General features: G+C 39.4%; 1 protein-coding gene across 38 annotated transcripts in view; it reads left to right on the forward strand.

The window, feature by feature from the left end:
- The window catches only part of LOC130267280 (protocadherin gamma-A4-like), a 357,909-nt gene that overhangs the window by 314,623 nt on the left and 30,282 nt on the right, over positions 1 to 13,004 (forward strand). Inside the window, exon 1 of one of the 38 annotated variants that reach the window (XM_056516792.1) lies at positions 7,809 to 7,972. The exons of the other annotated variants lie outside the window; for them this stretch is intronic. Coding sequence (XP_056372767.1) covers positions 7,970 to 7,972 — 3 coding nt within the window. The 5' untranslated portion in view covers positions 7,809 to 7,969. Of the gene's footprint in view, positions 1 to 7,808; positions 7,973 to 13,004 lie in introns of those variants that run through there. 38 annotated transcript variants of the gene reach the window in all.

The raw sequence follows: 13,004 nt of genomic DNA on the forward strand, positions 1-13,004 counted from the left end.
GTGATGGATGCCATCTGGGCCTGGTACTTTGTTGGTTTTAATGTTAACAAGGTGGCGCAACACCTTTTGTTGGGCTAAACAGGTAAAATTTGCTTTCTTATGTCATCTGATATTGGGTTTTTTCTGTGTAAGTAGAGAAGAAGGCATTTAGCAGATTGGCCCTTTCCTCGTGTTCCCCCATCATTACACCCAGATTATTTCTTAAGGGGCCAACATTTTCAGCTTTAATTTTTTTATTATTTATGTAGGAGAAACATATTTTTAGGTTCATCTTACTTTTTCTTCATTAAAATGTTTGCTAATTCTTTTACTTTTTTTACATAATTTATTTATCTTCTTATAATTTTCTAAAGCCTATACTTCCTTCTTGTTTTAATAGTTGTAATGCTTTCCTCTTATCATTTGTCGTATCCCTAGCGGTGTTGGTTCACCAAATTGGTCTTCTCCTACTTTTAATAGGGTATGCGTTACCCACAAGATCTATTTAGGATGCTCTTAAAAAATTTCCATTAGCTTGTGTACTTTTATTACTGAAGACATAATCCCAATCTATGTCACTAAGGTCCCCTTTTGCGGGGTGAAAATAGGCCTTCCTGAAGTTTAATGTTTTTGTAGTCCCACTAGTAGACATTTTCTATAAAATAACTGAAAACTTATTAGGGGAGATTTATCAAAACCTGTCCAGTGGAAAAGTTGCTGAGTTGCCTACAGCAACCAATCAGATCGCTTCTTTCATTTTACAGAGGCCTTTTCAAAAATAAAAGAAGCGATCTGATTGGTTGTTATGGGCAACTCAGCAACTTTTTCTCTGGACATTTTTTGATAAATCTCCCCCATTATGTTGTGGTCACTATCACCAAGATGAGCCCTTAATTCAGATTCTATCTGGCCTATTAGTTAGTGTAAGGTCTAAAAGTGCACCGCAACCCTCTCTTGTAAGGTCCTACACTAGATGCATGCAGGGAGTTTTTGGAACAATTATGTGGCACTATTGTATATTCTCCTTTGCTAAGTCCTGTTACAATGTAGCAGGAATTCTATCCTTTCATGAGAGGATTATGCGAATGATAAAAGTCATAATTACATAGTTGCATTGTATGGTTGAAATAGAGATACACATCTGCCTAGATAAACCTACTATCATATGATGTTTAGTTTACTTGTTGTTCAGATACTGAAAGGATTCATAGTATTCACAGTTATTGACAGCTCTTTTTCTAAATTAGTTTATGTTCAGGAAGAGTTGTCAATAACTGTAACATTTGTAAAAGGGTTTTCCCATCTATGAATTATAATATATTACCTTCTTATGTGGCAGAGGGGACTTAGACCCCCTCAGGCACCAGGGCTCTGGTGAGACTTTTACCTATATTTGTGCGCCTAGTGGGCAAGAGAAGCAGCACAGCACTCCTTGTAAAGATTCATGTTAACTATAGAGAAGAACTATCAGATAACCTGATCTGGAACCCTTTATACATATCATCAACTATGAATGGCATGTACATCCATAACTTTTCCAGCACTTTTTAGATGTAATAAAAAAAATCCTCTTTGTGTATGTTTATTTTAAACCCATTACTAAATCATTTAATGGTGGGAAACATATTTCTAAGAATTGCGTACCATATGTGTCAAGCTGTATACCGACAGTGAGTGAAGTATTGTTTTTATCTATCGTTAGGAAATCACAAAATCAATAACTATTAACTCTGATAAAATATTTAATTATTTTTATTTGCTTAAGTGTCCATAAAAAGTAAAGACTAAGTAATTCTGACAGGGTAAATGGATCCTTCACTGCATTTAACTTCCACCTCTCTATCTGTTCTCAAGCAGGTGTAGTATATACACTATAACATGTATTAAGAGCTATCCTTGTAAAATAATAAAATAAAGCCAATTATATCATGTAATATACAACAAAAATACTTTCCTTCAACAACAATCATACAATACCCCCTTTGCTAATACAGCAGTCAATGCCTAACAAAATAATGTACAACTACTCTTTACTATTACTGTACAATGTCTGGTAAGGTGATGTTGTAATGTAATGTAACTAATGTATGAAGCAAAAAAATATAGGTCATTGTTGTTTATTCATAAACAGAGGAATTAAAGAGATTGGCCAATGGGCCTGGGAGCCATCAAAATGGCAGCTGTGGGGTATCAGGTAGGTGAGTATCCCTTCCTTTTTATACTCAAAGAAAATCTGTCACCAGTGTCACCTGCACTAACCTGTCCGTACCCACAGATAGTGCAGGAGACACCGATGACAACGATACTTACATTGTCCCGTTCTGTGGCGGGGATCTCCAGTAATCTTCTCCATTAAGCTTCAGTTCTGGCCTGGCTTGGGGCATGGGCAGAGCTTAATGACGTCAACGGTGCTGTTCTCTAGGAGCAGGACCCAGCTGGGAGCCGCTGATGCTCTCTACTGGGTCTCGCAGTGGTGACATCACTAAGCTCCGCCCATGCCCCAAGCCGGGTGCCCGGAGCAGAAGCTAATGGACAAGATTACCAGAGATCCCCACCACGGAACGGGACAAGGTAAGTACCGTTATCATCAGTGTCACCAGTGTCGGTACCGATAGGTTAGTGCAGGTGACACTGGTGACAGATTTCCTTTAATCCACCCTAAGCCATGTATAATAAAAAAAAAAATATCGCAGACAAGGTCTGTAAGGTCAGGTAGTTCTATTTTAAAGCCTGTTGCTGCAACTCACTCCTCTAATTCCTTGTATTAACCTGAACATTGCAAACATGGCAAAGACAGATTTTACTTAAAGGGGTACTCCGCCCCTATACATCTTATCCCCTATCCAAAGGAAAGGGGATAAGATGTCAGATCGCGGTGGTCCCGCCGCTGGGGACCCCCGGATTCTCGGCTGCAGCACCCCGGTGTCAGTACTGCAAAGAGCAAGCTCGCTCTGTGTGTAATGATGGGCGATACAGGGGCTGGAGCATTGTGATGTCACGGCCCGCACCCTTAATGCATGTCTATGGGAGGGGGCGTGACAGCTGCCACGCTCCCTCCCATAGACTTGTATTGAGGGGATGGGCCGTGACATCACGAGGGGGCGGAGCCATGATGTCACGATGCTCCGGCCCCTGTTTTGCCCTTCATTACGCACAGAAGGAGCTTGCTCTTTGCAGTACTGACACGGGGGTGCTGCAGCCAAGATCCTGGGGCTCCCCAGTGGCGGGACCCCCACGATCTGACATCTTATCCCCTAACCTTTGGATAGGGGATAAGATGTCTAGGGGTGGAGTACCCCTTTAAGTAATCCATGGAAATACAACAGGATCATGTGATGAGAGGCCATCCCTCAAAAGTTGAGATCAAAATTGTTCCATAGCTGAGTTGAACAACTTTCACAACAATAACGACTATTGTTGGAAATGATGATGCTGAACAACCCATGCGACCCATTGATTTTAATAGTGTTATTTGTAATCAGAAAATGTTGAAAAGTTGCATTTGTCAGCATTATTACTCTTGAGTGGAGAGAACGGCAATTTTGTCTATTTAGAGCCTGCTGCAAATAAAGGGTTACAGATGGGGAGGAGTTAAAGGAGTAGTATTGTGAAAAATGTTCTCATCCTATTGTGCCTATTTTCTCATCCTATTGTTCTAATTTTCAAAATACTACTCCTGGTAGACTAGCAGTGTCAAGTTTGTTTCTTTCTTCTATGGTCATCAATGGTCAATTCTGTACATTGTTGGTGGATATCAGGTATACGTGTGTGTGTGTTCATGCATGTGTCTACTATCCATGTATTTATTTCCCAAAATATTTTAAATTGAAAAACTACTGTGTAATACTACAAGTGCCGCCTACAAAAAATCAAAATAGACAAATCGCCATGTCCAGATGGCATTCACCCCCGTGTTCTAAAGGAATTAAAGGGGTACTCCGGTGGAAAACTTTTTTTTTTTTTAAATGTACTGATGCCAGAAAGTTAAACAAATGTGTAAATTATTTCTATTAAAAAATCTCAATCCGTTTAGTACTTTTTAGCAGCTGTATGCTACAGAGGAAATTCTTTATTATTTGAATTTCTTTTTTGTGTTGTCCACAGTGCTCTCTGCTGACACCTCTGTCCGTGTCAGGAACTGTCTAGAGCAGCATAGGTTTGCTATGGGGATTTTCTCCTGCTCTGGACAGTTCCTGATATGGGCATCTGGTATCAGCAGAGAGCGCTGTGGAAAACACAAAAGAGAAATTAAAAAAATAAAGATTTTCCTCTGTAGCAATCAGCTGCTAAAAAGTACTAAAAGGATTAAGATTTTTTAATAGAAGTGATTTACAAATCTGTTTAACTTTCTGGTACCAGTTCATTTAAATGAAAAGTTTTCCATCGGAGTACCCCTTTAAGTAATGTAATAGACAGACCCCTATTTTTAATATTCAGAGACTCTGTAGTAACAGGGACTGTTCCCCAGGACTGTTGCATGGCGTATGTGGTGCCAATATTTAAAAAGGGGTCAAAAGATGACCCCAGGAATTATAGGCCTATTAGTTTAACCTCTGTTGTATTTTTGAGGGTTTTCTAAGGGATGCTATTTTGGAGTATCTTGATAAAAATAAATGTATGACTCCATATCAGCATGGCTTTATGAGGGATCGGTCCTGTCAAACTAACCTGATCAGCTTTTATGAGGAGGTGAGCTCCAGACTGGACCAGGGGCAATCGCTGGATGTTCTCTATCTGGATTTTTCCAAAGCATTTCATATGGTTACATAGTTACATAGTTAGTATGGTTGAAAAAAGACATACGTCCATCAAGTCCAACCAGGGAATTGAAGTGAAGGGTGTAAGGGGATAAGGGGAAGGGATGTAGTTTTATAATTCTGCATAAGCATTAATGTTATTTTGTTCCAGGAATGTATCTAACCCTGTTTTAAAGCTGTTAATTGTTCCTGCATTGCATGCTATTCTGTAGTCTGTGATCTACAAGTACACCCAGATCCTTCTCTACCAGTGACTCTGCCAGTTTAATCCCCCCTAAGACATACGATGCATGCAGGTTATTAGTACCCAGATGCATAACTTTACATTTATCCACATTGAGCCTCATTTGCCAAGTGAATGCCCTGACACTTAGTCTATCCAAGTCATCTTGTAACTTATGCACATCCTCTATAGACTATACTGTGCTACAAAGCTTGGTGTCATCTGCAAAGATAGAAACAGAGCTGTTACTACCATCCTCTATATCATTGATAAATAAATTAAACAACAGCGGGCCCAGTACTGAACCTTGGGGTACACCACTAATAACCGGGGACCAATCAGAGTACGAATCATTGACCACCACTCTCTGGGTACGATCCATGAGCCAGTGTTCAATCCAGTTACAAACTAAAGTTTCCACGCCCAAAGACCTTAACTTACCTGTCAGACGTCTATGAGGGACAGTATCAAACGTTTTGGCAAAATCCAGAAACACTATATCCACAGCCATTCCTCTGTCAAGGCTTCTACTCACCTCTTCATAAAAGCAAATTAGATTGGTTTGACAACTTCTATCCTTAGTAAACCCATGCTGGCTATCACTAATAATACAATTATCCCCTATGTATTCCTGTATGTAATCCCTTATAAGTCCTTCAAACAATTTACCCACAATGCACGTTAGACTTACCGGTCTATAATTGCCTGGCGAAGACCTAGAGCCCTTCTTGAAGATTGATACCACATTAGCCTTGCACCAGTCCCTTGGCACAATACCAGACACCAGAGAATCTCTAAATATCATGAACAAGGGTACAGATATTACTGAACTTACCTCTCTAAGAACTCTTGGGTGTAGTCCATCCGGCCCTGGAGATTTGCTTACATTTACTTTACTTAACTTACCTTGTACCATCTCTACATTAAGCCAGTTCAGTACATTACATGATGTGTTACCAGCACTGACCTGGCCAATTTCAGCTTCTTTTTCCATAGTGTATACAGAACTAAAGAACCCATTCAGTAGCTCCGCCTTCTCTTGATCGCCCATGACAACCTCCCCATTATCATTATTAAGGGGTCCTACATGCTCTGTCCTTGTTTTTTTTGCATTTATATATCTAAAAAAATATTTAGGATTAGTTTTGCTTTCTTTGGCCACCTGTCTCTCATTTTGAATTTTTGCTGTTTTTATTACATTTTTACAGATTTTATTAAGCTCCTTGTACTGTTTAAATGATATAGCTGACCCATCAGATTTGTATTTTTTTAAGGCTATTTTTTTGTTGTTTATTGCTCTTTTAACATCATGTGTCAGCCATGTAGGATTTAGTTTTAATCGTTTATATTTGTTCCCCTTTGGTATATATTTAGCTGTATAGTTATTTAGAGTTGATTTAAAGATGTCCCATTTACCTTCTGTATCAGTATTTGAGAACACCTCCCCCCAGTCTATGTCCTGTAGTGCAGATCTCAGCCCAGGGAAATTTGCCTTTTTAAAAGATTGGTGCATAAAATGAGAAGGATTGGGCTGGGGGAGAATGTGTGCAAGTGGGTAAGTAACTGGCTCAATGATAGGAAACAGAGGGGGGTTATTAATGGTACTTATTCTGATTGGGTGACTGTTACTAGTGGGGTACCACAGGGGTCAGTCTTGGGACCTGTTCTATTTAATATATTCATTAATGACCTCGTAGAGGGGTTGAATAATAAAGTAGCAATCTTTGCAGATGATACTAAACTCTGTAAAGCGGTAAACGCTATAGGGGACAGTGCACTGTTACAAATGGATCTGGATAGGTTGGAGCTTTGGGCTGAGAAGTGGCAGATGAGGTTCAACACTGATAAATGTAAGGTAATGCACATGGGGAAGAATAATCCGGGCTGGGATTATGTATTAAATGGGAGAACACTTGGGACGTCTGACGTGGAAAAGGACTTGAGAGTCTTAGTTAATAGTAAATTTAGCTGTAGTGACCAGTGTCGGGCAGCTGCTGCCAAGGCAAATAAAATCATGGGATCAATAGATCATACATGCCCATGACAAGGAAATAATTCTACTGCTGTACAAATCACTAGTCAGACCACACATAGAATACTGTGTACAGTACTGGGCCCCAGTGTACAAGAAAGATGTAGTGGAGCTGGAGAGGGTTTAAAGACGGGCTACCAGGGTAATACGGGGAATGGGAGGACTACAGTACCCAGAAAGATTATCAGAATTGGGGTTATTTAGTTTAGAAAAAAGAAGGCTTAGGGGCGACCTAATAACTATGTATAAATATATAAGGGGACAGTATAGAGATCTCTCCCATGATCTATTTATACCCAGGACTGTATCTATAACAAGGAGGCATCCTCTACATCTAGAGGAAAGAAAGTTTCTACACCAGCACAGATGGGGGTTCTTTACTGTAAGGGCAGCAAGACTTTGGAATTCTCTGCCAGAGGAGGTGGTCATGGTGAACTCTGTAAAAGAATTTAAAAGGGGTCTGGATGCATTTTTGGAGAATAATAACATTACAGGTTATGGATTCTAGATCTATTTCAACTCAGTAGGGACTCATTAGGTTATAGGTTGAACTTGATGGACGCTGGTCTTTTTTTGACCTTATGAACTATGTTACTATGTAAAGCAGAGTATGTTTGTATACTGTATGTTAAATACAGATGACACAGATGCTGAATTGTATCAAGGATGTAAATTCTTATAATAAAGCCGCAGCAGACCTGCAGTTCCTAGTTGAGACACTGTGTGTCGCTGTTGCCCAGTACGGTGACATTGTTACATGTGGAGGTCCGTTGGAGTTTTTAGTAAATAGACGGCGCAGACTAAGGAAAGACATCCTCCTCTATACACTGGATTGTAAAGCTCCCAAAGACAGTGGATTGTACAGTATATCCTGATCCATTGACAGTAGACGTGGAGGATATTTCTGCTGCACAGATCAGAACTTCTTACAATGGTTCTCCAGGACATCAAAGGCAGAAGAACTTGGAGTACAATGGAATGGCAAGTAATCTGCTTTGTATTACTCTGTTGTAGGCTTCAGGCTATTTCTGGTCAGCTTCGGTATTCTATTCCTGAAGAAACAAAGAAAGGCTTCTTGGTAGGGGAAATTGCTAAGGACCTGAGCCTGAATATTAAGCATTTGACAATGAGAAAATTTCGCATCTCATCTGTAGGTGCAGACAATTTGTTTCATGTTAACCTGGAAGATGGCAACCTCTATGTTTCAGACAGAATAGACAGAGAGACTATTTGCGAGACAGCATCCAGTTGTTTACTAAGCCTTGAAGCTGTGGCTGAAAATCCTTTGTCTGTGTTTCCAGTGATGGTTGAAATTCAGGATATTAATGATAATCCTCCTGTGTTTTCCAAGAGCATTATTAATTTAGAAATAAGTGAATTAACCCAACCTGGGACAAAATTTGTACTTGTAAATGCTGTGGACCTAGATATTGGAATTAACTCTTTGCAAACCTACAGAATTTCTGAAAACAATTATTTCAATCTGCGTGAAAAAGTAAGCAGTGATGGTAGAAGATACCCAGAGCTAGTATTACAGAAGATGCTGGACAGAGAGCAGCAGGCATCTCATGAAATCATATTAACAGCTTTGGATGGAGGTCAACCTGTAAGGACTGGAACAGCTGTCATAAAAATAAGTGTCAGCGACATTAATGATAATGCTCCTTTATTCAAAAAAGAGCTGTACCATGTTAGCATGGCTGAAAACGTCCCAGTCAATTCACTGGTGTTACAGTTAGATGCCACCGATGAAGATGAAGGTATAAATGGACAGATTACTTATTCCTTCAGTCACATCAACAAAATTGCCCAACAGATTTTCTCAATAGATCCCCAGACTGGAGAAATCCGAACAAAAGGTCATCTGGATTTTGAGACAACTAAGAGCTATGATATGATCATTGAAGCTGAGGATGGAGGAGGCCTTGTCTCTCATTCCAAGGTGGTTGTGAAGATTATTGATACAAATGACAATGCACCTGAAATAATCCTTTCATCCATCTCCAACACTATAGCTGAGGACGCTTTACCAGGGACACTCATTGCACTTATTAACATACGTGATGTAGACTCTGGAGCAAATGGAGATATCACATGTAAAATTACAGGCTCATTGCCTTTTGAAATTGTGACGTCATCCAGCAACTATTACAGACTCCAAACATCAAAAACCCTGGACAGGGAAGAGAATGATGTCTACAATATAACCATTACAGCTACAGACAGAGGATCTCCTCCTCTGTCCACCACTAAAACCATTCAGCTGGAGGTAACAGATGTGAATGATAATTCCCCTGTTTTTGACCAAACAAGATATGATGTGTATGTCCCAGAGAATAAAGCATCAGGTTCCTCACTCTTTACAGTTCATGCATCTGATCTGGACCTTCATGATAATGGTAGAATTAGGTATTCTATTATTAATAGCCATATAGGGGATATGCCAGCATCTTCATATATTTCAATAAACTCGGAAACCGGAGACCTTTATGCTCAGCGACTATTCGATTATGAACAATTGCGGGAGTTCGAGGTTACAGTAATGGCTGAAGATCATGGAAATCCTCGGCTGACCAGCAACATCTCTGTAAAGATTCTTGTCATAGATCAAAATGATAACCATCCTAAGATCCTGTATCCCTCCAGTGGTAGAGGAGGGTCAGCACAATTTGAGACAGTCCCTCGTTCTTCTCGAAAAGGTTTCTTGGTAACAAAAGTAGTGGCTATAGATGCAGATTCTGGCCACAATGCCTGGCTATCCTATGAGTTCCTGAGCAATCCAGAACCTTCATCCTTTACCATTGGTCGGTACAGTGGTGAGATCAAAACATCCCGTACTTTTGAAGAGAAAGAAACATTGAAACACTCTGTCATAGTGATTGTAAAAGACCATGGAAAACCACCTCTTTCGGCCAGCGTTACCCTAAATCTAGTACTCACAGAAAATTTCCAGCAAGACATTTCAAAGATAAATACCCAAACTCAGAATTCAGACTTCTCATCCAACATGAATATCTATTTAGTAATAGCTTTGGCAGCAATATCTTTTCTATTTACCTTGACTGTTATGGCAGCGATAATATCCAGATGTAAGAGGGCCAGGTCAAGTCATCCCAAATCATTTGGCTACCTAACAGCAGATATGTATTCTCAGGTTGGACCAAGACTGCCAATGAATTATGCAGCATCGACTCTGCCATATTCAGGTGATATATCTGTAGCACTAGACTCCACTGAAAATGAATTTGCATTTCTCAAACCAGCACAGACTACTTTAGCAGAGAATCCTATAGAGTCTGATGATTCCGGGATTGGATTTAATGCTTTAAGTGACTCTTCCTCAACAGATTTCATTAAACAGGTAACAATTTTACATTAAGAGTACATGAATAGCACTGGCTAAAGAAGATGTGTATAGATAAAATTATGTTATATACTTATTTTGACTAATGGTGTTCTAGCATTGAAAAAACATTGAAAAATATACGGCCAGTGTGCCACTTTTTTTCGTTCTATTTTTCTTTTTGGAAAGACGGGTGTGTCATCCAAGCAGTGCATTAGTATTGAGTCTGTTCTTCTACTATATAAACAGTGGTCCAGAATGGACTAGACGAAAACTGTCTAGTTTTCCCCATAGCAACCAATCACAGTTCAGATTTAGTTTTACCAGAGCTTGTTAAGCTGTGATTGGTTGCTGTGAGCAAATCAGACAGTCTTTGTCTGGGACAGATTGATACATCTGAGCCAGTATGTTTGATTTTTTTTCAGTAAAGCATTTAGAGTTTCAGGTCCACTGTCCCTTCAGAGTTGTATGACAATTTGTCTTAACCCAATGTAACTAGATGATCTATAATTTTCAGACCTTAAAGATATTTAAATGTCAAATACTAAAAGGAGAGGTAGCTCAAACCAGAAAAGTAAGTTGAAAAACTCTATTGTGCCAGATGAGTACTAATGTATAAGGTTGCGTACCCTATGCGACCTGGAAAGGAAATATATAGAAAGGGTTAAGCACTTATCTCGAATCTGGTCTTTTATATGCTCATGGATAAAAGCATGTATATCAATTGTATGTTCACAGTTGGGTATATAAAAATTGTAGGATACAATGTGGATTAATAATGATATATTTATTTATATATAATGTCTATGGCAATTGCCTGGAGGGCCCTTGCAGCAATGCCAGTAGATATATGGTGGATAAAAGTTGTTAAGGTACAATAAAATAAAACTAGTATAGATAGCTTATATAACTTGTATAAAAGTCTGTATTATACAATCTTAATTTTAGGCAGCCGTTGTGAGTGTAAATATATACACACTCTGTGGTCCAGTGGGTAAGGTCCATGAATTATGCAATCTGTGTGGCTTAGAGAGATTTGCCGTTTTAAACAGTAATTGCTGTGAAAATGTACATAGATTGGTGGTTGCAGGACAGTGTAGCTCACCCGTCCTCACGTGATCCCACAGAGCCTGGTCGCTTCCTGGGATGGCGAGTTGTCATTGCCGGTGAGCCGGGAGAGGTCTGCTTACTGACGTAGTGATGTGATGCTTCATGCGCTGTGCGCACCCGGAAGGTCGGCGTGTCTTGTCTTGTAGTCCGGTTCGTGAGCTATACGCACCGAGAGGCTGTGAGGCTGTGAAGTGCTGCGGCTGACTGTAGACTGCTGTATACAGTGGGTAATGTGGCTAGACGCGTTTCGAGATCAGCTGGATCTCTTTTTCAATAGCAGAATAAATTTAAATGTCAGGTGTATCTTTTTTTGTAGTTTGACTGGACATCAATAATGATGATTACTTTGGAAAATTCCCCTAATTATGAATTAGGATATCTTCTATATGTAAGCATTGGGACTATCATCCAGTATAAACCTCTGACATATGTCACTATGTAGCCATACAGTGGCATACAGTAACCATTGGCCACAACGCAGTCTGTTGGACTTTTCTATACAGGAAAATAAAGGTATGCCAGTGCATACCATCCCAGACTGAAAGGGCACACTATTGGCTCCACTGACTGATCAATGGGGGCCTATGGTTAAGTTTTGCATTTGCACTAGAAGCGTGCACATGAATGTAATGTCATAAAGCCTTACTAAAAGTGTTAGAATAGTGTTTGCTATATAAAATTGACTGATTGAATAGATTCTATGGCTCATAAGGGTAACAATGCATCAATAATCTTAAAAATGTAGATAGGCTATGAGGTAGAGGGTTATCATCTGCTCACATAGTTCATTCATGCACGTGAAGTGTAAGTTTCATACACTACAGCCAGAGGTGAGTATATTGTAATATTAGGGCATGTTTAATGGTCAGGTATTCTGTATACAGACTATTGTCTTATCTATCAAAGGTGTCTAGAGGAGAAACTGTCCTTTTTGTCCATAACAATTTTGAAGTTTAAAAATTAAAGCAGAGCTCTGATTGGGTAATATCATGTACATACCCCAAATACAACATTATCCCTAGCTACAGTTTTTAAAATGATAGTTTTGTTTATTGTTTTTTACTCATGGAAAATAATTCATATTGTTCTTTGTGAGCAATTATTAGGCCAGGTTCACATACGTGTGGTAATCCAGCATAGTCAGCATTTAACAAGATAAGGATAAACAAATAAGTTGTTTGCAGTTTTTTCCACCCAGCACAAACATGAAGGAGGGCGACTATGCCAGATCATTCAAAGGTCCAACCTATGGGGCATCTTATAGGATGCAATGGATCTAGCTTGTTGTATCCAGTGTTCCTACATGGGATGGCTCCAAATCCCTAGACATTTGTGAACCTGATCTTACCTTCATTCTGGTTACATACCCTTCATAAATTTACAAACATAAAATAGTGTATATTACTTGCACTGACTGCTTTATATGTAGGAAACATGGCTCAAGTATACATGCTATTGTCTTCTTCAGCAGTAACGTGGATTGTTTACTGACTTTGATATACTGTGGTTGAGCTGTTTTCTTTTAGTGAGCATGTTTTGACTAATATTGTTAGATGGATA

The sequence above is a fragment of the Hyla sarda genome, chromosome 4 (assembly GCF_029499605.1).
Source record: "Hyla sarda isolate aHylSar1 chromosome 4, aHylSar1.hap1, whole genome shotgun sequence".
Taxonomy (NCBI): domain Eukaryota; kingdom Metazoa; phylum Chordata; class Amphibia; order Anura; family Hylidae; genus Hyla; species Hyla sarda.